Below are 24,516 nucleotides of genomic sequence, written 5' to 3'. Positions count from 1 at the left end.
CGAGTGGAAAATGTTGGAAAGATTTTAGATGGATTGAGCCTTAATGAGAATAGCATGAGGAAAGGCTTTCGGGCATTAATAATTAACAGCGAATTTAAAAAGGAAAGCTTGTTTCTCTTGGAATGAATAATAGCTGTGTAGTTATTAATTCATAAGAATATTTAACAATTAGTTTGGCACATTATAACAGCATAAAAGCTGGGGCATTTTACACTACGATGCTCTCGACAAACTAAATGGAAATGAGGATATATATATATATATATATATATATATATATGTATGTATTTATTTATTTTAATAGAATAAAAGTTTAAGATTGCTTAATGTGCACTAAATGGGAAAGCATATATATTTGTTGTGCAATAAAATGTTGATTCTGATTATAGTATCAATATATTAAGGAGTTAATTTATAAGGTAATAAAGTCACATGCTACACGGTGAAATCTGAGCAGACATGGGGTAACCTGGGACAGTGTAAGCCAATAAAAAGATCGATTTGAAAGATGTCTTGAGATAACGTTCTTCATTCATAAGTGGACAGCTCTGCCGTCCAATGAGGGGCAGGCACTTCCCCTCACCGTGCAAACGCTGAGCTCGTATTTCCTCTCCGCCGACGGTCCCAGCAGCGGTGCGATGCTCACTCTCCAACCTTAAGCTTCATTTCTTCCCCCTTCTCTTCCCCCCAAAGCACCCTTAAAGCGGGGACACCTCGTGTCTTTTATACCTTTCTTCATTTTTCTTTTTCTCGAACAAGCAGCTCCAGGTTTTTGGACATGCCTAACATCGTGCTTTTTAGCGGGAGCTCCCACCACGACCTGTCCCAGAAAGTGGCGGATCGGCTGGGACTGGAGCTGGGGAAAGTGATAACGAAGAAATTCAGCAACCAGGAGACATGGTGAGTATATTTGGGATTTGCAGACTATGCTAGTTATCTTGACATTAACGCGAAACGGGTTTGTCTTCTCTTTTTGCCCTCAGTGCTTTGGCTCGGTGTCCCCATGTGGGAGGGTTAGCTTCTGGCTAACAATAGTTTACTATTCACGTCTACACGTGACTAGCTAACCACATGTAAACATAGCAGGTTAGCTTGCTAAAGTTGGGGCGTCCTTTATCGGACACCTGCGCTATCCTTATCATTGAGGACTTGTTTTATTACTTAAAATGCTCTGTTCACCTGTCTTGCGTGCGTTCAAAACAACAGGTGTAAACCAGCGTCACGTAACACTTAATGCCGTATTTTGTATCTGCGTCGCAAACTCCACAACGAGCTCGTGTCTTATCAAACTCGGCTTTGTAGCCATTTAAAGGGATTTTCTGTTAGCTAGGAAAACGCTACTTTTGAGAAGGGAACAGGCTGTTACTGCTGTTAAATAATTTAAGTTAAATTGTGGTTATTACGGTATAACTGATTCAAGCCTCGCTCGTCGCTGTCTCGGTTAAAGTGCGCTGGTGTGCGGGGGTCAACTACGTCCGATAATGGATGCTGGTTTACCCCGCTGTCATTTTAACACACTCTTGAGTTAGCTTGCTAACTTCATAGACCGAAATATAGCTAAAGGCATCTGAAGGCATTAGCATACATTTAAAAAGTCCACAGCAGCCACAGAGATACGTTACATGTTAAATAAGAGCACAGCTTGTTTCTGCTGCCTCTGTGTATGAGGGAAGATGGTTAACTGTCCACTGGTTGTGTCACATGCGCTTAATTAATTTGAGCTTATATCCACAATACCGAGCTCACCATTAGTTTATCCAGTGCCCACACGCATGCGTCGACCCTTGTTTAATAACTTTCAGCTTTCCACGGGGCTTTTATTACTTTTACTGCTTGTGGACTTGAATGTGTGCAGCCTGTCTGAACTCTCCTGCGGGATGATGACCTTTTGGTTTCATGTTTGCATGCTTGTGCTGACCCCGAGCTCTCAGCCCCCAGCAGCTTCAAATTCAGCACATATGGAGCTGCTGGGCTTCTTTTGGATGGAGTAACACGAGAAATGTAGTGTCTTGATTTTTTTGGGGGGGGGGGCTGCAGTGACCATTTCATTGCTGGGGGGGTTACTCAGAGAGGATTTCCTTGTGTGATGCACTCGACTGCATCTGTTGTTTGGTCATCTGCAGTCTCTCTTAAAGGTGTCTGGATCCTTTTTCCATTCACAGCTTTTAAAAAAACAAAAATCCAGGGAAACTCTTGATTATCTGCGGCGTGTTTGCTCTCCTGGGAACGCAGCTGTTTGTGCGACACAAAACAAAGATTATTTTCTCATCCTCTCACAATAAAGGGAGGCGATGGCAGCTCTTCTCAAATCTTCCGACTAAGACTTCACTTTGTGACAAAAACAAGAGCGTAAATCCCTGGGAATAAAACGGCATGGAGACTTTTTATTTGTGCTCTTTTTCCCTTGATGATCAGGCTGGGGAAAATACTCTGTTACTCAGCTCAAGCTGATGGAGTTGAAAGACCCAGACATGGAGGATAAAGGGAGAATTTGAGGCTATTAGTGGACTAACTTTGCAGACTTGGAGCGATATACAGTATCAGTGTTTGCACAGCCTCTGCTGATGTCATTAAGTTCTATTAACTGTTTGTCTAATCGTGATTCTCCCTCTGCATAGCTGTGCGTGCAGTGATCACATGACTGAGGTTGACGGGACTTGGTCATCTCCCACAGAGGAATGTCACACACACACACACACACACACACACACACAGTGTCAGCTTCACATGTTCAACCTGAGCAGAGGGACTCAGCCCAGACTTGGCCTTTAACACTAAAACCTGCAGTGTCCCACAGTGCAGTTTGTGTGAGTGTCAATATAAAGGTAAATGTATTGTTGGGGATTTTCTGAGCATCACAGAATCCTGTAGTTTTAATATCAGATTTATAATATAAAGTGGTCGAGTGCTTTTTTTGTTGTTGTTGTTTTGACTGATCCATCCTTGAGTTTTTCTTTTACCTGGATTTAAGCAACAAGACACCAAAGTTATGTTTCTGTCTTTGTGCTCAGTTTATGTCTCTGGTAATTTTGCATCTTTGGCCTTTTGGAGATTTTTGGGCTTGTTTTGAGGCTATATTCTGTCTCGAGTCTTTTAAAGTCTCTTTGTGGCTTTTTAGTGTTGTTTAGTTTCTCTTTGTGGTCTTGTGCCTCTGACTTGTATCTCTTTGGAAGTGTTTTTACGCTGTGGGTTTTCTTTATGCGTTTTTTCCTCTTTGCGTCATTTTGAGTCTGTTTTTGGTGACTTTGAATCTTTTTGACTGTTTTGCTTTGAGTCTCTTTGGTAACTCTGAGGATACGTTCTGCGTCTTTAGAAACTCTAAAGCTTGTTTCTCATCTCTCTTTTTTTGTGGTCATTTAAAGTCTTTGTGGCTTTTGTTGTGTCTCTGTGGTCTTGTACCACATTGGTTGAATTGTCTGTTTACGTGTGGTTTTGGTCGTTTTGTCAAATGTCTCATTGTCTCTTCAGTCTTGTGGGTTTCTTTGGTCGTTTTACTCAAAGATCACAGGGTCGTGTGTCTGTGTGGATGTAAAATATATTCTTTTGCCTACATTTTTGTTATACAGTGTGGAAATTGGGGAAAGTGTGCGTGGTGAAGACGTGTACATCATTCAGAGCGGCTGTGGGGAAATTAACGACAACCTAATGGAACTGCTAATCATGATAAACGCCTGCAAGATCGCCTCGTCATCCCGTGTCACTGCCGTCATCCCCTGCTTCCCCTACGCCCGACAGGACAAGAAGGACAAGGTAAACGCCTCACCACTCTGAAACCCTAACACCAGAAAGAGTTCAGAACCAAAAGTACAAACGTCACCTCTGCTTGTTCCTGCGAGCCACATATATATTTATATGACCTTAATCCTGTAAACTGGCATTTAGTCACAGGCTGCAGTGCAGCTGTGAGCTTATACAAACATAAATGGTCCTGTGGGCGCCGGCTCGAGTGGAGGCTGCTGGGTAATGAGTGAAAATCTGTCTTTGTAGGAGACGTTAAAATGCAGATTTCAAAATCTCAAGAACGAGACCAAACAGGTCCTCGGAGAACGTTTCTGCTTCCCCTCTGGCAGGTTGACGCATTAACTTAAGCGCACTGACGTTTTAATAAGAAATCCCTCAAGGTCAGCAGCGGCGTCGGTTTGCAGGCAGACTGACGTGTCAGAAACCGGCTCAAGCTGCTGATCTTGTAAATCATTATCTTGTGTTGCCACAGTTGTTGGTGTGATGAGTGTGGAGAATCACGTCTGCACGAAGCAGCGAGATGGACGCGGTTTTCAACTAATTAGCACCTGCAGAGGTTCTGATCCAGCGAATTAGCGTCCTGTCGGACTCCTCCTTGCTTTCCACCTTCACTCTGCCTGCGTGTGCGCCGAGCTCCACTTATCTAATAAAGTCTCATCGTAGCACGTGAGGGTCAAAGCTCTGTGAACACTTTCTTACCTCATCCTCGTTTACAGCAGATAAAGATTCTACTTTAAAAACGTGCCGATTTCAGGCTTCCTGCCAGATTCTGTTCATTTGGAAACGCTATACAAACTTAACCCGGTTCACATTTCACAACACAAACAGCAAAGCTGTCGCTGGGATTTGTAGTACATATATTGTCCAATATAGTGCATGTGTTGGTGGCTGTCAGGTTACTGTTCTTAAAGAAGGGCAACAGGAGAAGAGGCTGATGGTGTCAGATTACACAAGAACTGGACTGAAAATCAGTGGCAGCAGTGATGGGGGGGATCAGTCACATACTACTGACAGATATGACAAGACAGCCGGCCTTGAGTTCAGGCTGTGTTGAAATACAAAGGTAAATATTGACTTTCAAGCTCATTAGAATTGTGCAAACTCAGTTTTTGTCCTATATGTTGTATTTCTGTTCTGTTTGCACGAGCGACAACAAATCTGCGAGCTGTGACTTTTGCACTACAGGATATAATAGCCATATTTACCACATTCATTCTGAACAACAAGCTCATTTTGTGCTAGATTATTATTATTATTATTATTATTATTATTATTTTTAAGTTGAATTTGATCAAGGCTGAAAAAGCTGGATCCCTGAGGCCGCCCACCTCCACGATAAATAAGTGGAAGGAAATAGATGGATGGAGAAAACAGGTCTAACTTCCTACAGAGCTGTAATGTGTTTCAGGTGAATAATGAACGTCCTCCTGACAGCTCAAATCTTTTTATCTCACGTACTTCAGACTCCACTCACAGCTGCTCACTTTATCCTGGTGCAGTGAGCATCTAGCCATCATGAATATCCAAGCGCCACATTTAGTCTAATCACCGGCCTAAGCGCCGCTCCACCGTCATGAACACGTATTCGAGTGTTCTGTCAACAAGCCCTGACGCGTCTCTCGAGTAGACGCAGCAGCTAAACAGCACAGGCCCCGAGCGGCAGCCAGACCTACATTGCTGGGGTGACCCCCAAAGCAAGGACTCTGACAAGGACGGAGCCGTCTACGTGTGCCTTCAGCAGCTGACAATCACAACACACAAACTTTGAACTTTGTAGCAAAACAAGGGAGGGGTTTTATTTAGGTTGCTGGAGCTTTTATAGCTTTAGTTTCATTTTTGTAAATAAAATGTGTGAAAATGAAAGCCGGCTGATTAACATCAGCACAAATGTTCAAAGGTGCTGCGAGTCAACATAAAATGATTATACAAACAGTATGGTCACCATATAGGAGGGGGAAAGTCCTTTCGGCGTATTTACCCGTGCATACTTGCCTCCAACGACTGTGTCTCAATGCTTCCTCAGAGCCGAGCACCCATATCAGCCAAACTGGTGGCTAACATGTTGTCGGTGGCTGGTGCGGACCACATCATCACCATGGACCTCCACGCGTCACAGATCCAGGTTGGTGCACCAGTGTTTCCACCTCTTACTGCCAAACTTGACGTACAGGCTGAGAAATCGCCACATAAAGACCATCAAATCTGCCTGTTAGCACCTCTAAGTCTCACACACGGCTGCACAGGTGCTTGTAGATGGACCTAATACTGCTGCTAGCTTCATACGAAGCTGCCAGTTTCACAGCAACAGTTTCTTAGAGTGATTTGAAGGTGAATGTATGCTTGGATCCAGTTCTATTTGTGCTACACGTGTTGTGTTTGCATGCATAAAGAGCTAATTGTCGTTTTACTCTGGTCCGGTTTTTAAGGGCTTCTTCGACATTGCTGTGGACAACCTGTACGCCGAGCCCGCCGTCCTGCAGTGGATCAAAGAACACATTCCTGAGTGGAAGAACTGTATCATCGTGTCTCCAGATGCAGGAGGAGCCAAACGGTAAGCCGCAGCGACACGAGATAGCGGGGTTAAGGAGCACCACGTATCTCTGCATGATGTGAAATGCTAATAAGCTGCAGACGGACTGTATGCAGTGAACTGTGACCACTGTTTTTATTTATTTGTGCCGTCTTCAAATTCAAACTTCATGTCCCATCATGCCTGTGTCTCCTAAGCGTCTTTGAGAGGTTTCTGGATCATGACTGGAGTCCAGCTTTGGGTGCGCAAGAGCGTGACGTGCAAGGCTGTGCCATATCTGACTGTACGCAATTGTATCATTATATTGCGTTATCAGCGATATAGCAATGCGTTGCGTGTCCTTTCCCTCGAGCTGTGGATGAAAGTTACTGATGTGATGGTAAAGGAGGGCTTTAAGCAACTCCTTAAAGCGCTCGACCCAACACGAAGATCCCAGGTAGAAAAATGTTTTCAGTTTCAATTCTAGTGTGAGACTGTCTCGTGCAGGCTCATTTTATGCTATGTCACTGCAGTTGTGTTACTGTGCTGCAGCTGCTGGCACCTCGCAGCAGTAGATTTACTCTTTAAATTAAACAGCGTGTCGTCAGTGGCAGCGGCTCATTGGAAAAGTCGTGTTTGCTCTAATAAATGCTGCCGTCTGCGAGCTGCAGTCGCCGATACAACACGGTTCAGTGTTTCTTTTTTCTGTGTGAGTGTTGTGATGTCATTTTGGGGCTGTGTTGCTCGCCCTCAGCAACGACGTGTCTGTAAAGCCTCAGTGCTGATGGTGACTGAGCAAAAACCACATCATGAGCTTGAAGGAATGACCCACAGAGCTGAGGCAGGAGTGTGTTGAGCACACGTTATGGGATCACTGCAAAAGAATGATGCCTCATGGAAGGTTCCTGAAGGGGAGTAAGGGCCGCTGGCCAAACAGCGACGCTGGGGGAGTAAAGGCCATAAAAGCTGGACTGGAGCTCCCCCTTAGTAAAAAGCTTCTTTTCCACCAGCAGCTGCTTGACTTGGCTCATCTCTGTTTTTAGGGTTTCCCATTATTAGGTGGTAGCATTTAAGACGTGACGTCAGCAGACTGCAGGCCACCGATTGGACGAGGAAAATTATTCCACACTAACCAACGACAAGGTGCAGATGTTTACCATCTGTTTAGCAGCAGGTGTACCATCACCTCGATGCGCCCCATTGTTGTGTTTGTGTCACATAAAATGACATCACAGGACATCCCGGCCACGTTGCTATAACAACTCCACCCACATTGAAGTGGTACTAATGGAAAACAACTGAAATAGTCGGTTGGGTCTATGCTGGTGGAAAAGAGGCAATAAAAAACAGACAAAAGGCTCTTATGTGTCACATTATATTTTATCACCTGCCCAGTGTCATCTGATTGGTGCATGACTGGTAAAGCATGATGGAGGTAGCATCGTGCTGCGGTGGCTAAGACAAAACTCTGAGGGATGTGACTCCGACAGTGTTGGGGAGTAACGGAATACATGTACCGCCGTTACGTATTTAAAATACAAAATATGAGTAACTGTATTCCGTTACAGTTACCGTTTAAAAAGGTGGTATTCAGAGTACAGTTACTTTGTTGAAATAAATGGATTACACTGCGGTACTTTCCTGTTTCATATTGTCGGGGGTCAGGACTGTTTGGGTTTTGTTTGACAGCTACGTTCGCCATGGTTACAGGGCTACGCTCTCTCTCTCTCTGCGACTGTGTGTTTCCTGGGTGAGAGAGCGCCTTTTCGTTGTTGTTGTTGTGCTAAGCTAACAGGCAGAATGCTACAAGCATAGCTCTAAAGAATGTAGCATCATGGGCAGTGTAGTCCGTGTTGCAGGGAGACTGCACTGCCATACACGTTATGGGTCTGTGAGCGAGGAGGGAGAAAAAGGGGAGTGGAAAGGTACGAGTTGTCATCGAGCAGAAACGGGAGCTGGAAGCATGTAAATATAATAATAACCACTGCAGCCAAGAAGAGAGCCTGACGAGCCCAGTTGTAAGTAAGCTATTAAGACTCAACTGTACACTGTGTTCCTGTTTTCCTCCGAAAACAATAAGTTCCGTTGGAGCCTTTCAACGCCTCTCTCTGTCTCTCGCAAGAAAAGTTGACCCACACAACAAAGTAAAGCTATTTTTCGGCTACGAGCCGACAGGGACCCCGCCGTATTAGTCAGAGGTCCCTTTACTACAGTTCGGAGTCGCGGACCTTCAGTAATAGTAATAAATCACACAGCAATAGTACATTCACGTAGTTGTAAAAAGCATGATAATATATTAAGTAATCCAAAGTATTCAGAATACGTTACTCTCATTGAGTAACGTAACGGAATACGTTACAGAATACATTTTGGGGCATGTATTCTGTATTCTGTAATGGAATACATTTTAAAAGTAACCTTCCCAACACTGGACTCCGACCACATCAAAGGTCCTGAAAGTGGCCGTGCACCTGGTCATATCAAGAACACACAGACTGTTTGGCCATTCGTTTGTATTGAGTGTAGAAAATATACTTCAATGTTTAGTGTAGGGGGAAAGTGATGTGCTGATTCAAGCTTTAGCTCCGAGTCTTTTCACAGTGACATTAGGAGAGATCAGCAGAACCTCGGTGATTATCATCTGCTTAGTTTGCCAACTGCTTGCCATTTTGGAAGTTATTTGATGTCATCCTGTAGAGAAACGAGGGCGCACTGCGGGGATTTCAGTCACAGCTTTGTAGTCGACTTGTTTGAGAAGCAATTAAGGGTTGAGTCTGTGCATGTCCCTCCTCTTTCCTGTCCCCCGCTCAGCGTGACGTCCATCGCGGACCGTCTGAATGTGGACTTCGCTCTCATCCACAAAGAGAGGAAGAAGGCCAACGAGGTGGACCGCATGGTGCTGGTCGGTGACGTCAAGGACCGCGTGGCCATCCTGGTGGACGACATGGCCGACACCTGCGGGACCATCTGCCACGCTGCCGACAAGTCGGTGTCACTTAGATGGTTTTGTCTTTGGCTCGTTTTATGTATAAATGTAGTGACTTTTTTTGGTAATTGTTCCACTTTTAGGCTAATCGATGCTGGAGCTGTGAAGGTCTACGCCATCCTCACGCACGGCATATTCTCAGGGCCGGCCATATCTCGCATCAACAGCGCCCCGTTCGAGGCTGTGGTGGTGACCAACACCATCCCGCAGGAGGAGAAGATGAAGGCCTGCCCGAAAATACAGGTATACACAACAGCTGCCGTCTTTAGATGAGATGGTGCACAGAACTCAACCGACTGATGTTCGGTTGGTTGGGATCGTCACTGGCTACAGCAGTGCAGCAGCTTATTCTACCAGTTTACCACTTTGGCAGTGATAAAGGTGTCCAGACCTGCAGCGGTGGATAGTGTGGATCCTGTTTGGATTTCCAGGAACTACATTTGGCTAATTAGGTGTAAAACTGCAGCTGAAGGTCCTCAAACTCCCTCATGTAGTTCTGCTGTGGTTACAAATGCTCAGCTTTTGAGTAGAACCACAGTGTAAGATCATAATACAACAGTGACATCCAGTGGTATGACCTGTTCAGCTTTACAGGCCTGGTTCTTAGCTGACAGCTGCTGAGGTAAACACTTGGCATCAGGTTGAGCTTTTTCGGTTTTCTTTAATTCTGTTAGAAACTTCCAGATTCCTGAGAATTCAAACACCAAAATGTAGCTTTACAAAAATGGATGTTAAGTTGGTTTTAATTTTTCTTTCTTTCTTATGACCATTCTACATATTTTCATCATCTCTTTCTTACTGTCTTTCTCCTCCACTGCTCTCTCCAAGCCTCCTCTGACCTGCAAAGGTCTGCAAATGCTCAACAACTCCCCTCAGCATCGCTGTCATCAGTGACTCATCGACTCGTATCAGGCTCCTTTCAGGAAACTTTCCAGCCTCCTCCAGAGTAAATTGTTGTGAGTGCTTCACACCCAGCATGTTGGGGTAAACGGTGATCTGTCAGCCTGTGCTCACTAGACGAACACTGGCCAGAGCATTGTTAAAATGTGTTCAACAAAAGGGTTTTATACACAAACAGTTGTAGAAACAGGGTGGCCAGCCACGGCTGCCGCGCAACAAAAAGAAGAAGAAGAAGAGCAAGGCTGGAGGAGGCTTGCAGCAGATGTGATTTGTGCTACTTTCTATCTCACGTTACAAACTCGTTATTTCCTGCAGGTCATCGACATCTCCATGATCCTGGCGGAGGCCATCAGGAGAACCCACAACGGCGAGTCGGTGTCCTACCTCTTCAGCCACGTACCCTTGTAGAGAACAGGAGCTCGTCAGGCCACGGGGCCAACGCTTTCGGGCACACCTCCTCCAGTTAAGGCTGAAAACAAAAGAGGCCTGATGGCTTTCAGCCAAAAGCCCATGTGACTGTTTAAAGGTCACGCCCACATTGCCCTTTACATCTCACCCAGCAGACAGAGAAATATCACTTCCTCCTCCGAAGACCAACTTTGTATTTATGAGCTTTTTTTAGTTTTTTGTGCCCCCCCCTCTCAGTTTCAGTATTGCTAACCTTGAGCCCAGCACTCATTGGCCTCCACTTTAACCAAAGGGTCCCTTATGTAACACCGTGTATTATTTGTACCTCACTTTAAATTAAGCTTTCCACTGTGTCATGGGTCAGCGGTGTTTATGGCCCTTTATGCTTCACAAAGTAATAAAACATGAAAATGTATCCGCGTCCCTGCTGTCACTGAAGTGTTTGCTTTTTCAGAGCTGCTGAAAGTTTTCTAGTTGTAGCCGAACTCTAACACTTTGATTCTGGTAGTTCAAGCTTAGCGCCGTATTCCTGAGCGTAGTTCAGAAGCTGCATGGCGAGCGTAACTGTACCGACGTGACCACGGGCACAGTCGAGTCAGAGCTCGAACACTTTGTTTTAGTTCCTCGTTTCTTTGCCTGGTTCAGCTGCACGATGTTAGGGCAGCCTTCCTTCCTGAGAATCGCACTAAAAGGAGATTTAACGACGAATACGAGAATCCAAGAGGTCACGATGAGAAATGGAGCATCGAGCTTTGTTCTAGTGTCGATTTCAGCCGTAATTTGTTTTTGTTTTAAAGGTGAATCAGCTGTAATGGGTCACATTTGCCTGCAGGTTGATTGAAAATGTGATTTCTTCTCTTTTTATATATACATATATAAATATCTGTGTAACGCTTTGACAATAAAGCTTTTGACATTGGCTTACCGACGCTCTCCTCATCATCTCTGCGCTCCTGTTTAGTGGCACTAAAGAAACACATGAGCAGCAACATTGTAAAAGTGGTAAGATGGGGGGGTTAAAGTGTTCTCAACTGACAAGTTTGGGTGGAATATACTCACCTGACACTTTGTTAGGTACACCTTAGTAGTTGGTTGGACCCCCTTTTTTGCTTTCAGAGCTGCTTTAACTGTCCTGTAAGGTGCTGGAAACAAAGATTTAGATTCATATTCACATGACAGCATCACACAGTTGCTGTAGATTTGTTGGCTGCACACCCTCCTGTTCCAGTTTAGCGAGCTGAGACTGCTGGTGACTGTGGAGGCCGTTTGAGTCCAGTGAACTCCAGTTTGAGGGTTATTGTGCATAATCCTGCTGGAAGAAACCGTGAAAAGATGAATGGGCGTGGTCAGCAAACGCACTCGGGCAGGTCGTTCAGTTTAAACGATGCTCGAGGGGCTCAAAGTGTGCCAAGGAAATATCCCCCACACGTTACACCACCAGGAGAGGGAGCTGTTCTGATTCTACCTTCTGAATATTACAGCAGAGATCAAGACTCATCAGACCAGACGACGTTTTCTAGTCTTCTAATATCCAGCTTAGGTGGACCTGTTTGAACTGTAGCTTTAGATTGCTGTTGTTAGGAGTGACTCGCAGTGTGGCCTCCTGCTGCTGCAGCCCATCTGTATCAAAGCATTTTACACTCAGACGCTCTTCTGCTCAGCTGTGAAATTATGTGAGTCATTGTTGCCTTCCTGTCATCTCAAAGCAGCCTGGCCTTTCTCCTCTCACCTCTGGCATCAACGAGACGTTTTCTCCCAGAGAACTGCTGCTCACTGGAGATTCTCTCTTTCACTCTGTTCTGGTGGCTGTGTGGGAAACACTCAGACCAGCACACACTTAAATCACCTCCCTTCCCCATTCTGATTGTCAGCAGGTCTTGATGTGTCTACATAAATAAATGAGGTGAGTTGCTGCCATGTGATTGGCTGATTACATATTTGAGTTGAAGAACAATTGAACAGTACTTGTAAACTTGCACAAATACACAGTTCATGTAAAGCACAGAACCTCTTACTTGGATAAAAATAAATAATCTGTCTTATCTTTATCTCAGAGGCCCTTTGACTTGTTTCTGATGTCTAAAAGGAGGTCACACCTTTAACTGTTTTAACTCACCCTGTTTACAGCCCGACTATGTGAATGCACGCAGAAAAGCTGAATTGTTGCTAGGTGATTGAAGAAAGTTTAAAGGCTGCATTTTTGGCAAATGCACTTACATGCATTGTTCTTAACACAGTTTTTACTGCAGTCTGCCTAAACAGAGCTTTCAGTATCAGAGCTCTTGCCAGTGAGGTGGGAGGAAAAGAAGACCACAGAGAAGAACCATGGATGTATTGAAGGAGGTCGTAATGAGAGCTGGTGTGACAGGATAGGTCTGATGACCCTTCAGAGAGGCCTGACTTCAAAGAGAGACCTGAACTTATGTATCGGTGCATTACTGTGTCTATATTTTCCTAATCAAAGCCTCTGAATATGCCTTCTGTGGAGGGAATGGATTTCTGCAGTTTAGTCAGTCTCGATAAAGACGTCCTGGGAGTCTCTGGGGAGGTCAAAGGTCACAATTTAGTATAGAACTCCCTAACGTATGGTTGGATTTCCCACTTAAAGGCAGATCCTTTGGAGAAACTCACCTTGAATCCAATCTAATCTACAAATGAATCACAGTGGAAATGCTGCAAAAAGAGGGAGACGCACAGCTCAAATGAAGCTGCCACCAGGTGGAGCCCAGCACGCATGGAAGTGCAGTCAGTGGCACGTGGAAGTCATATCAGGAAGGACGCAGTTTTTTAACAATTTTCCACAGGTCAGGCCTTCAGAGAGCGATTTCCAGATCAAACTGAGCGAACGCAAAAGAGCCACTCAGTCAGACGTGTGCTGATGTTGCACTCAGTGCAGTGGCATCATGTTATGAAACTAGAGGAGTGGAGTGTACCATTCAGCTCAGTGGGGATTTCACAGTAAAAACAGACACAAAAAGCAGAAATCCACATCTTTCCATTCCTTTCGTCTGTCACGTAATAATAATAATAATAATACTAAGAGCTTACTACAAGAGGTGGTGGTGTGTGTGAGTGTGGATGGAGCATTCAGAGCTTTCCTCCAGCAGGGGGCAACGGAGGACGGTCTGGGGGAGCGGTGATGTCAGATGTCATTAGCATATTTCTGAGTATATCTAACGCTTGCGCAAAGACGCGCCACTACTGCTGCAACAGCGCGCCGAGCACAACCTTTCCAGACATCAGCCGACACATCGGTGAGTAAACAGCTGCTCGGCATCTCATGCTGCTTTTCTGTTTTTGTGATCAGCCTCTTTGTGCTTCACCGTGTGCAGCTGGGAGAGCTGAGACTGTCGGAGTCGATGCGGGTAAATGCGCAGTGGAGTGGATGTTGTGCCAAAAGTGATGCCACAGCAAAGAAAGAAAAAGGAGACAGAAGATGATTAGATTTTTTCCTCTTTTCTTTCTGTCCTTGAGTTAAGAGGGTTGCAGGTTTTCTAAGCTCCCATCAGAGTGTAAATGTGACAGCAGGGTGGGCGTGTGTGCAGCGTCTTTGTCTCAAGCATATCAGCCCATTTCCTTTGTTGCTGTGCGCGCGTGTGTGTGTGTGTGTGTGTGTGTGTGTGTGTGTGTGTGTGTGTGTGAGAGAGTGAGAGAGTCAGAGAGGGAGCCCTGCACCCACCTGGTTCCCTTCATAAAACCACGCATTTAGATATTTTCCCTCGTGGGTTTGTTCGAGCAAATGTTTAGGGTGGAGGTTTAAAAAAAAAAAAAAAAAAATTTTTTTAACGAGCTGGGTGAAGCAGCTGAACGCCAATCAGGGCGGTGGTTCCTTGAAGATTGCGCACCAAAGGGAGAAGTACGTAACAAGTGAATTTTGCGGATGTTGTGCGCAGTTTCCATGCTAGTGGACGCTCATAAATCCATATTTTCTAACATTTAGAATATTACAGTTTTTATTCACTCAGCGTCATATTTTAAATAATGCGCACAAGTTGGCTCCCCCTCCCCCCCCCCCCCTTTTTTTTCTCTCCCTCATATTTCTCCTCGCTGTGCCCAGCATGGGAACTCCTATTGTTATGTAAATGCGCGCTGAACGCCTTGGACGGGCTTCATTGTCTTCCCCCCTCCCTGTGTGCAACATCCCGGGTTGTGTGTGCGCACTTTTTGTGTGCGTGTGTTGGGTAACGGGATGGATGGCAGGCAGTCAAATCAGGCAGGGCTGAGCCGCAGGCGAACAAAAGAAGGCGGACTCACCGGCGGCACATTCGAGGGAAAAAGTAGTCTGCGGTTGCGCAGTCAACTTCATCTCGAGCCGTCGATTTCTGGTGGCTGAGATTTTTAGGCAACGCCCTTCTACTGATTAAAAATGTCAGCTCGGTCCACATGCTCGGTGCTTTCTGCCCTTTCCAGAAATCAAATAAAAGCCACTGACATGTCAGATTTGATGTGCCGTGTATATTTAGTCTTTTGTTTTTTGTTGCACAACTTTGCGTGGTGAATAATATTAATCATCTCCCTGCTTGTTCCATCTTTTCTCAGACTAACTGCAACAATGAGCGACAAGCCCGACCTTGCAGAGGTGGAGAAGTTCGACAAGTCCAAGCTGAAGAAGACAGAGACGCAGGAGAAGAATCCCCTGCCTACAAAAGAAAGTTGGTGTCCTCGTTTCTTCTGGATTCCTCTTTTTTGCACGATTCTTTTCGTATCATTCCTTACCCCTCCTTTCCTCTCTCCTCTCCTTCACAGCCATCGAACAGGAGAAGCAGGCGACGTCGTGAAGCCCCCACCTCCCGTCATGCACTGTACACCCCTCACCCCTCCTCCTGCATTGCCTTGTTTTCAGTCACTTCTTTTTAGCTGTATAACTCTGTAACCGAAATTATGAAACGATAACCAAGCTGCACAGCCTGTGGATGGATGATGCCTTCGCCAGAGCGCCCACCCCGACCCCCACCCCTTTACTACTGTCACCTTTAACCACCGTCATGCTCGTCCTTCCGCCAGGGAAGAGATGAGGAAGATTTCTCTGAGGCAGAGAGGGAAGGGAGGGGACTGTAGAAGATGGTCCGTGAATGTGCACGTCTCTCCTTTTAACACCGCCTTGACCACCAAGATCGACGTGCAGTGTCAAGAGGGCGAGAGGCCTGAGGGATGGGGCGTGGCCTGCGTCCCAGGAAGCTCATCACCGTCTCACCAAAACCCACCAACCACCACCCAACTTTCTGTGTGGCTGCTTTTGCGCCAAAGCTGAGGCGTCAAGCTTTTTTTGGTTTTGTTTTTGTTGTTTTTCTAATTTTCGGAAATGCACAACTTCGTCTGTACGCTGGCCAAAATGTACCCCCCCCCCCACAACCTGGAAAAAGAAACTGATACTGTTGTTTCAGTGTTTTCTTTTTTTCTTTTGTATGTACACAAGGATTTAAGAAAGTGTAACGATGCCATCTAGATTCTGGGAGATGCGGTGAAAATGTAACGTGCTTTGGCCCTTTTTCGTTTGTTGTGTGGAGTGATTCAGGATGGCTTTTGTCGTCTCTGAATTGTTTCAAATGAGAGAAAAGGAAAAAATGATTCTGCCAATCGATTCCATGTGTTTGCTTTGAACCGTAGAGCGAAATTCTTTTGGAGTTTTGTATATTTCCAGCAGTCATGTTACTCTGCCACAAACCATTACCAGAAATGGAAAGAAAAAAAGCAGTGAAATGTTGTAATAAAAAAATTTGTTACTAAAGAGGTGTGCTGCGAGAGTTTATCTGCACATTTAAATGTCCCAGTCCCCCACCCCCACCCTGCATGCTCTATCACAATCCTCACACTTGAAGGTAGTTAGCAGGAATTTAAATAGGCTCCAGCTTACAGTTCAAGTCTTAGTCTAACCTACTTTCCACACTACCTCACTCTTACCTTCCTATAGGCTTACTTAACGGATGAGGCACCATTGAAAGGCTTAAATGTGTTCCACGGCCGGGATTTACCAGCACAGGAGATGAGGTTTTTTTTAAATGTTGTGTATGTGTCGAGGTGGCGGAAGGGAAATGAAAGTTGTTAAACCACCTGTCATGAATCTTTCCTCTAGAGGAAGCTGTGAACACCACCGTCAGCTCGAATTACACTTTAAAAGCCTGAGCTGTGGAGCAAACAATCTCAAGTTCAGGAAGTAGAGTAGACCAGCTGAGGAACTGATTGTGTAGGGCACTCTAACAGCTACAGGTCTGATTTGATGCAGCATGAACGTGCTATACTGAATGACAGGGGAGAATAAGGGTGTACCTATAACAAGTTAGCTATTAGCTGGGTCGGTGCACTGGTGAGTGGTGGCTTATTGGGACAGGATGGCCGTGACCCAGCAGGAGATTTGCTCAGTCCTTCACCCTAAACTGCATTAATCCTAATTTAGCCACCGCCTACACAGCCTTACTGTTATTACCATGACTTCTGTAAGACTTCCCGTCAGCAGCATGCATGCAGAGAACCTGCTGCATTTGTAAAGGTGGACATAATTCACGAGAGACCTTTTATTCAGGCTCTGGAGGAGCAGAGCCCTCATTGGCTTGCTTAGCACGGGCGTAGCGATGAATGCCTGAACTATCAGCTAATGAATTCTGCAAGTAAGTCAGATGAGTCTTTGCTGCAGGACTGACTCTGTGTATTTCCCCGGGGTGGGGGCTCGCAATCACTAAAGACAAATGCAAAGAGGAGACATCGTCATCGTCAGAGTTTGCCTCTTCTCAGGCCGAAGACGGGCTTGATCTCGGGCCATATAACAGTCCGAAGATCTTACGTGCTAGTGTAAGTGGATTAGTGTTAAGTCAGAGGCTGTTAATAAGGTATTAATCTGCATTGAGGAGGAGGGGTAGTGGCTATGGCAGGGAGAGCGGGCCCGGTCTTCACTCGGATGGGATTACAGCCGCCTGCGGTTCAACAGCATGCTGTGCGCCTCCGCTCGGGCCTGCATCAGGACCCCCAGAGAAAGTGACGGAGAATCGGGGTGGAGTCGCTGCTGTCTAGGGATGAAGGGGAAAGGGGAGATTTGAGGGGAGGGGTGCGTCAGATGTGTCAGCACTGTGAGCTCGTTGGGAACCTATGGGTGTCCTGCCTGGTAAGCCATGGCAACAGCTGCTGCTGAGTCACGTCCTGGGGGTTGGGCGGTTGGATGCTTGTTGTCCTCGTGGAGAGCTTTTCTCCCTGGCACGCACTCGACATCAAACCTGTCCTCCTGGCGCGTTTTCAACACTTGGGAGATTATGAACGCGTCGGGTTCTGCTGTGCTGTTTCTGTTCAGACGTTTCAACCATCTGGCCTTGCAGCACGGTGACTCAAACTAAAGGCATGTCTTTGAAACTGGCCTAATTAACAGAGGGAAGTGATTGATTAATGGCTGCTCAGTGGACGTGCTCCATAGTTGCAACTCTATTAGCAGGCTGTTCGTCCCCCTACACTTAGCAGTAATGGACACACGGTTACTGGATGTGACTTGTTTGTGGCCACAAATAGGGCGGTTTGTTTTTAAACGGCTGGATGGATTGCATGTAAATTTGCACAAGACGTTAACAGTCCTCAGTTAAGGCGGGAGTGCCTTAATGGACCAACCATTGCAATATGCAGGAAGAGATAACGGTCTATAAGTCACACAGGTCTGTCGGCCAGAAATCTGTGCTTCGTATCCTGTTTAGAGCATTTTGTTTTGCACTTTGTTTTTACTTTCACTTTAACTTGCTGGTTAAATGAAGGCCCCAGACATTTCTTGGTTACACTAAAGGTCATTTTACACAGCGTGCTGCCAAAGAGCAATGAAAGATTCACAATTTTTCAGATCTGAACTTGTTGTGTGACGTGTACGCACACAAAACGTGTTGTGCTTTATGGAAAATTCATCCTTAAAAAAACACACTGTGAAAAAATATACAGTTGACATCAAGCAGTGATGAGCTGGTCCAAGAGACGTTCTGGATTCATCCAATTCTCAGCAGCAGACAGCCCACAGGGAGAATTTCATACATGATCCAGGAGCTGGCTTTCGTACATATTTCAGGACGTCAGTGATGCAGTTTGAACCACATCGGAGGAGGCAGAGAAATAATTTCAGAGAGCTGATTGACCCAGAGCAGCCTTTAGTTGTGTGTCTGGAGTAAGGTAGGATCATTTTGGTATATACTCAGTACTGGTACACATTTTATGCTACAGCGTACCTGTTGCCTGATGCAGTGGTCTGATTGGTCTGGTCTATTTATTTGCACGTAAAAATACAGATTGATCCAAAAAACCCACAAATACTGCAAATGCACGTTGAAAACTGATGTCGTTCTAAGCGAGATGGCACAAGGTCATTTACAAGCATCTGCATGTGGCAAATTGAGTAAAAGCTGTCTCAACACGCTGTACAGTGGCACCAACTCTATAAGACACATTTTGCACATCAGCGAGGCACCAACAGCTTTGACAAAACATCGATATTTGGCATCCTGGAAATGAGTTTACTTTTCCTGTTATGACACCGGCATCTGCTGCACAGCAAGATAAGCACTTAGTCCCCCAAAAATCCAGATCCAATGTCCCCCGTAGCAGGTAACAAAGAAACGAGGAGCCACGTATTACTGCAGCACCTTCACCGAGAGCTGCAGGTACAGCTAGGTTTTCCACTGAGCCGACTGAGTCACACACTGGGTCTGCTGTGGATTTCCATGGCAACTACCCACCCAGGAGCTATATATTCTGTTGCCTGCAGTGGCTCTCACGTTATCATTAATCATATCTGCTGTGTCTTCAGCTGTTACTGCTGCGGAGGGGGCTAAACAGGAAAAACACATTCTGTGAGCGTCATGATTGTGGTTTCCTGTCCAAAGCGTATCTCTCTGTACTATCTGTGGTGTCATTGTTGTGTGCTGGCTTTACCTCCAGAAGTAAAAACACATACATGAAGACAATGGCTAATATATAGCATGTGTTCCTTCTCTGCTTCTGCGACTTAAAGGTCACTGAATGCAATCACTCCCCACAGATTTTTTTCTGCATGTGGTAGTGTTGAGGCTACCAGGCTAGCTCATAGTATGTGACTCCAGAGTGTAATTTAATACAGCTAGCAAAGTGCCCGGGGACTCCCACATGGTCATATGGATGAAACTAAAGCCGATGGAATCCTGAAAACAAATGAGAAGTAATATGAAAACTTTATTGGTTTATTTGATTTTCTGGCCATGCTCGTAACAGTAAACCAAACGACACAGCATCCACACATGAAATCAAACAAGACTTTATTTTCTTAGCTGGTTATAATGTGGAGAAAATGTCCTTAAATCAGCGATCTGCAGGGAGGCGACAGAATTACTCTTGTGATGATGTTTTTATGAGACAATGAGTGCTGGATTTTGTTACCCAGTAAAACAAATCACCAAATGGGATGATGATACATGGCTTGGTCTGGACAGCGCCGATGCACTAATGGTCAACTTAATATTTTATTAATAAAGATTAGACTAGGAAAATGGTTTCCTTTTTTAAAAGGGCTTCTTGCATTTTTCATAGCGGGGTGGGCGTGGTCTACTGTGGGATGTTTTGTCATCAAGGGCTGCACGTTTACAACCCGACATGGTTTAACCACAGAAATTAAGAAGAAATCAAAGAAAAATGAATTGTTATTGATAGGAACAAAGAGATGCACATGACACTGTCCTGCACTGCTGTGCTGCAAGTTTGAATGCACTGTAACAATCGATGTAAAATCAAAAAACACTGCATGCTCACTGGCTAACAATTTATGAATGAAAAGTTGTTAGCCAGTGAGGACTCCCCATGATAATCCTGGAACTACAGATGAGGCCCATAATATCATCAGGAAGCTTTTTACTGAGCACACAGAGTAAGAGAGCCAAGGACCTTTTCCTCATAGGCTTTCTTTACAACCAGAAGTAACCAGAGGAGTCGCCCTCTGTTGGCCAATAAAAAGAATGCAGGTGTAAGGTACGTCTGTGGTGGCTTCGTCAGTCTTTAAGCGCTCTCTGTGCAATGGTAATATTTCTGTTTGGGCCTTGGTAGATAAAACAGGCTTTTCTCTAGTCCTAATGTTAGGCCCCAGTGACACAGGCCTAGAAACCAGCTTGGCAACCATTTGGCAACTGGTGGTTGTTTATTCTCTGACTGGTTGGTGAGTGGTCACTAGCAGTGGTTGTGAAAGCATTGCTAGGGACTGGTCAGTGACTCCCCCAGTAACCACCAGTTGTTAGAGAAAAGTATGTATTCCATGACCAGTTGGCAAGTGTTTGCTGGAGGTTGTTAGATTAGACATAAAGAGGTGTATAAGATAAGATAAGATAACCTTTATTAGTCCCACACGTGGGAAATTTGTTTTGTCACAGCAGGAAGTGGACAGTGCAAAAGTTATGAGGCAAAAATTAGAATACAATAAGAATAAATACAGTACACAGCTGTACAGAATAGAATAAAATAAAATACTATATACAGTAGAATAAAATAAAATAAATATACAATAAGATAAAAATAGAATACAAATACAAATACTATAGTGCTGCACCTCCTTGTGATTTCTTTTGATGCTTGCAGATTGGATGCCAGTAGTTTGCATGCATTCTGCAAACACTCGCAAACTAGCCAAGCAGAAGCAAAACTGTGAAAAGTGCCACGCGAACTGGAAGACGGGGAGCATTTGCCTTCAGCCTGGCACCATTTAAAATGCGTCAGTTGCAATGATAATGCATGCTTACTTTGATGGTAAACGCCCCGTGTTTCTGGTTTCACCATGGCTTGGCAAAAAGTGGCGAGTGATTTGCAGAAAAGTTGACAAACTACTGCAGAACAAAGGAATCACAAGGAGGTTTTTGGTATCTTTGTGACTGATTGCACCTACAGCCAGGCACAACTGTCAAAATGGTCACTGAATGCACATTTTTTCTCTAGCCCTTAGCTGTCCAAGATATCAGCTTAGAACATAACAACATACGTAGCTCCTCACTAGCAAAACCTTGCTACTGGAAATGTAATCAGGTTTTGTTTTTGTCCGTATGAGGAGGCTGTGTTGGGGTATCGTGCTGGAAGGTGCTTTTTCGTCGACACTGCAGTGATTAGTGGACTCCATTTTTAAGGTAGTGATAGTTGGCACAGTTTACTGTTTCAGTAAACTGTGCAGCTCAGCGGAAGAGAGAAACTAAGGCAGGGCACACCCTTCAGATTTTCCTGGAAAATTAACCCCGAGTCTGTGACTAGAAATCAGTTTACAGACATTTTTAAGGAACAGAGTGCTCAGATGGTCTGTTCTGTCTGTGCTACTCCCGAAAGTTACTCCTATACAAGGAGGCCTACATAAAATATTCTTTTGAAATATTTCAAGCAGGTGTCAAAACCTTTTTTTTTTTTTTTTTACCAGTCATGTCCTCTTTGTGCAATGTGTTTACAGATAAGTGATGTTCTGCATCTGGGGTTTATAGGAAAGCAGGAACTGTTTTATAGCATTTTTCTGAACAAAGACACAGAGTGTTGTAAAAAAAAGTCTAGTAAAACATGACACTGTAAAAAAGAGCACACATGTTCTCTTCCCCATAAAGCCAGAGTTAGCGCTCTTGTTGCACAAAATCATAATTACATCAGAGCCCATGGATTGGTAACAGACCGTTAAACAGTTGTACGGGACCCTAATTACACCATCACACTGATGCATAAAAGCACAGCCACACACTGAGCGGGCGTGGGCCCGTATTACAGAGTGCAGCAGGCAGCTCTGCCTGTCTATAGCTTGGGTTGATTATTCCAGACATGCTCTATTAGCCTGGCCCCAGGTGGGGCCTCGATCAATGGTGTTTAAATGATGGTGACGCTCTCCATTGCTTGTGAATGCATTAGCCCTAGCATTGTAGAGAATCAATGTGGCTGCACAGGCAGTAGAGCTCAGTGCAGCACATCAGAGTGTCAAACGGACTCACTGTGACTTTATGAGGCCCTCCTGTAAATATAATTTCTCACGTGACAACCACAAGTGAGTGTGAATAAAAGCTGGTCCTGCAGGTTACATATAGCCGTGCATGCATGTGTGAGTGCATGCATGATCAACACATGATCGCATGAAGAGATGTGTTGGTGAGTCACCTTGGTGCACCTGTGAAGTGTAAACAGGGAGAAGCTCTCAGCGACTGCTCTCCTGAGGGCTTACCCAGTGCGACAGCCGTGACATTTCCTCAGAGCGCAGAGGCTGTGGCTGCCACGCTGCAGACGCAACACTTCCTCCCTCGCCACGGGCACAGATCTGGGGCACTCTCTGCATCTCCTCTTCCTCCTCCCTGAAGCAGACACCTGACACTTTTGGTTTCTACTTTGCAAAAGAGCAGAGAAATGTTCTGCATTTGATAACTGTGACTCGGTCTACGGTGCTGTTCTGTTTTTTCACTTATGTGAAAAATTTTCAATTTACACAAAATGTTGCAATTTTTACTCTCTAACTTTTTAAACCCAAGGAATGCATTTGCAGCAAAAGGGCACATCTGAAATGATCCCTGAACCCTGATGAAATTTGAAACGACACAGACCGTGGCACCCTGAGACTCTCCGAGGCCAAGCTCATCGCTAGGAGAATGTTGATCATCAGCGTTAATTACCCTCTTAATCCCAGAAGAGATCTGCTTAATTACTGGCCCTTTGCAACTAACAAGCTTTACATGTCATGCCCTTATTTGGGTTTTATTAATCAGCAAGAGACCAACATGAAGCAGCACAGCACAGGAGGCTCAGGAAACCACCTTTCGAAGAAAGAAAGCATCTGCCTGGCTTCACATGCTCACTACCAGTTCTTGTTGTGCTTTTTATAATAGAATCAAGGTTTTACCAGTTGAACCACATGCAGACTGTACACAAGCTTTGGAGCTTGATGGCTGTTACTGAAATCAAATATTCCTTAAGGGTGAAAAAGAACAAGTTTGTGCAACCATGTTTGAAGACAAAAAATCTTTTATGCATGAGCGAACAGCTATTCCTGCCAGTATGATGAGTCACAGAAAAAAGGCGAAATGATGGGAACGACAGCAATCATTTTTACCCAACATTATTACTGGTATTTGTGCAGGACTCCCTGCTGACCACCACATATGTGATCCATCTGTGTACAAGGGTTGATTGCAAAATTGTGTCACTTTTAGTGCAACTATTTTTAGAGCTTTTCTAGAAGTACTATCCTGACCACTTGTGTCCTCTACGATACTTGTTGGCTGCATAGGAGGTATAAACCAGTGTGATATGACTCAGTGCTTAGTCAAGCCTCAAGGTGAGCATTTTATACTTTGCCAGCTGGTGTTTTGAAATCAGATGTGTTGCGGGAGAGGCGGATAAGACTGACAGTACACACATTCACAAAGTTTACACAAAATAACCAAACAGTAACCAGACTTTAAATCATATTTGTAGAAATCAGAAGTTTTCAAAAGCTTGGCAAAAAAGGTTCGTCTTCAGCTTAAGATAAGATCACTAAATCTTTCATACTTTCTACGGTTGGATCTCCTCCTCTGTGAAATTAGCAACCCTCCACCTTTAGTCAGCCTCAGTCTTAGGGGTTTGCACCAGAAAACACCTTTTAATTACTTGGTCACCAATAATTTGCATAAAATGATGGCGACTTGTCTGCAAACATTCAACATTCACTCTCTGAGTGGTAGTGAAACTGGAAAAAGTGCAAATCAAACCAGAAACAGAGAAGTAAATGTAAATGTGCCTTGGCACTCCAGCTAACATGTTAAAAAAGTGCAGGTTTCACTACAACTTGGAGAGTTTGCAAGTGTTTGCAGACAAGTTGCCATCTTCCATGCAAACTACAGGTGACTGTGGCAACCTGTTAGCAACCAAAACAAGTAGGTTTTCAGTACTAATTTCACCTTGCCACCACTGTGAACCTCCAGGAACCACTTGCCAACTAGCTGGAGAATGCACATTTGTCTCTTGTGACCAGTAGTTGCCCAGTGTAACTGGGCCCTTGTTCACGTTA

The 24,516-nt window shown here is 44.8% G+C and overlaps 3 protein-coding genes across 3 annotated transcripts in view; all 3 read left to right on the top strand.

The window, feature by feature from the left end:
- The first annotated feature begins 547 nt into the window (after nucleotides 1-547).
- LOC101465853 (ribose-phosphate pyrophosphokinase 2) lies at nucleotides 548-11,468 on the top strand. The gene is made up of 7 exons (XM_004575195.2): nucleotides 548-900; nucleotides 3,567-3,750; nucleotides 5,765-5,863; nucleotides 6,168-6,292; nucleotides 9,062-9,235; nucleotides 9,320-9,479; nucleotides 10,452-11,468. Exons 1-7 carry the CDS (start codon nucleotides 779-781, stop codon nucleotides 10,542-10,544), a joined length of 957 nt encoding a protein of 318 aa, XP_004575252.1. The 5' UTR covers nucleotides 548-778; the 3' UTR covers nucleotides 10,545-11,468.
- Nucleotides 11,469-13,643: 2,175 nt separating this feature from the next.
- On the top strand, nucleotides 13,644-16,272 carry LOC101466144 (thymosin beta 4 X-linked). Its single transcript, XM_004575196.5, has 3 exons — nucleotides 13,644-13,798; nucleotides 15,084-15,196; nucleotides 15,291-16,272. The coding sequence occupies exons 2-3, from the start codon at nucleotides 15,097-15,099 to the stop codon at nucleotides 15,320-15,322; spliced, it is 132 nt and encodes a 43-aa protein (XP_004575253.1). The 5' UTR covers nucleotides 13,644-13,798; nucleotides 15,084-15,096; the 3' UTR covers nucleotides 15,323-16,272.
- A 93-nt stretch (nucleotides 16,273-16,365) lies between these two features.
- tceanc (transcription elongation factor A N-terminal and central domain containing) overlaps nucleotides 16,366-24,516 on the top strand; it is a 43,555-nt gene continuing 35,404 nt past the window's right edge. The window contains exon 1 of the mRNA XM_076880272.1: nucleotides 16,366-18,674. The gene's annotated coding sequence lies outside the window, so the exon portion shown is untranslated. The remainder of the gene's footprint in view (nucleotides 18,675-24,516) is intronic.

Source organism: Maylandia zebra, linkage group LG23 (genome assembly GCF_041146795.1).
Source record: "Maylandia zebra isolate NMK-2024a linkage group LG23, Mzebra_GT3a, whole genome shotgun sequence".
Lineage (NCBI taxonomy): Eukaryota > Metazoa > Chordata > Actinopteri > Cichliformes > Cichlidae > Maylandia > Maylandia zebra.
This window is presented reverse-complemented; position numbering and strand designations above follow the sequence as displayed.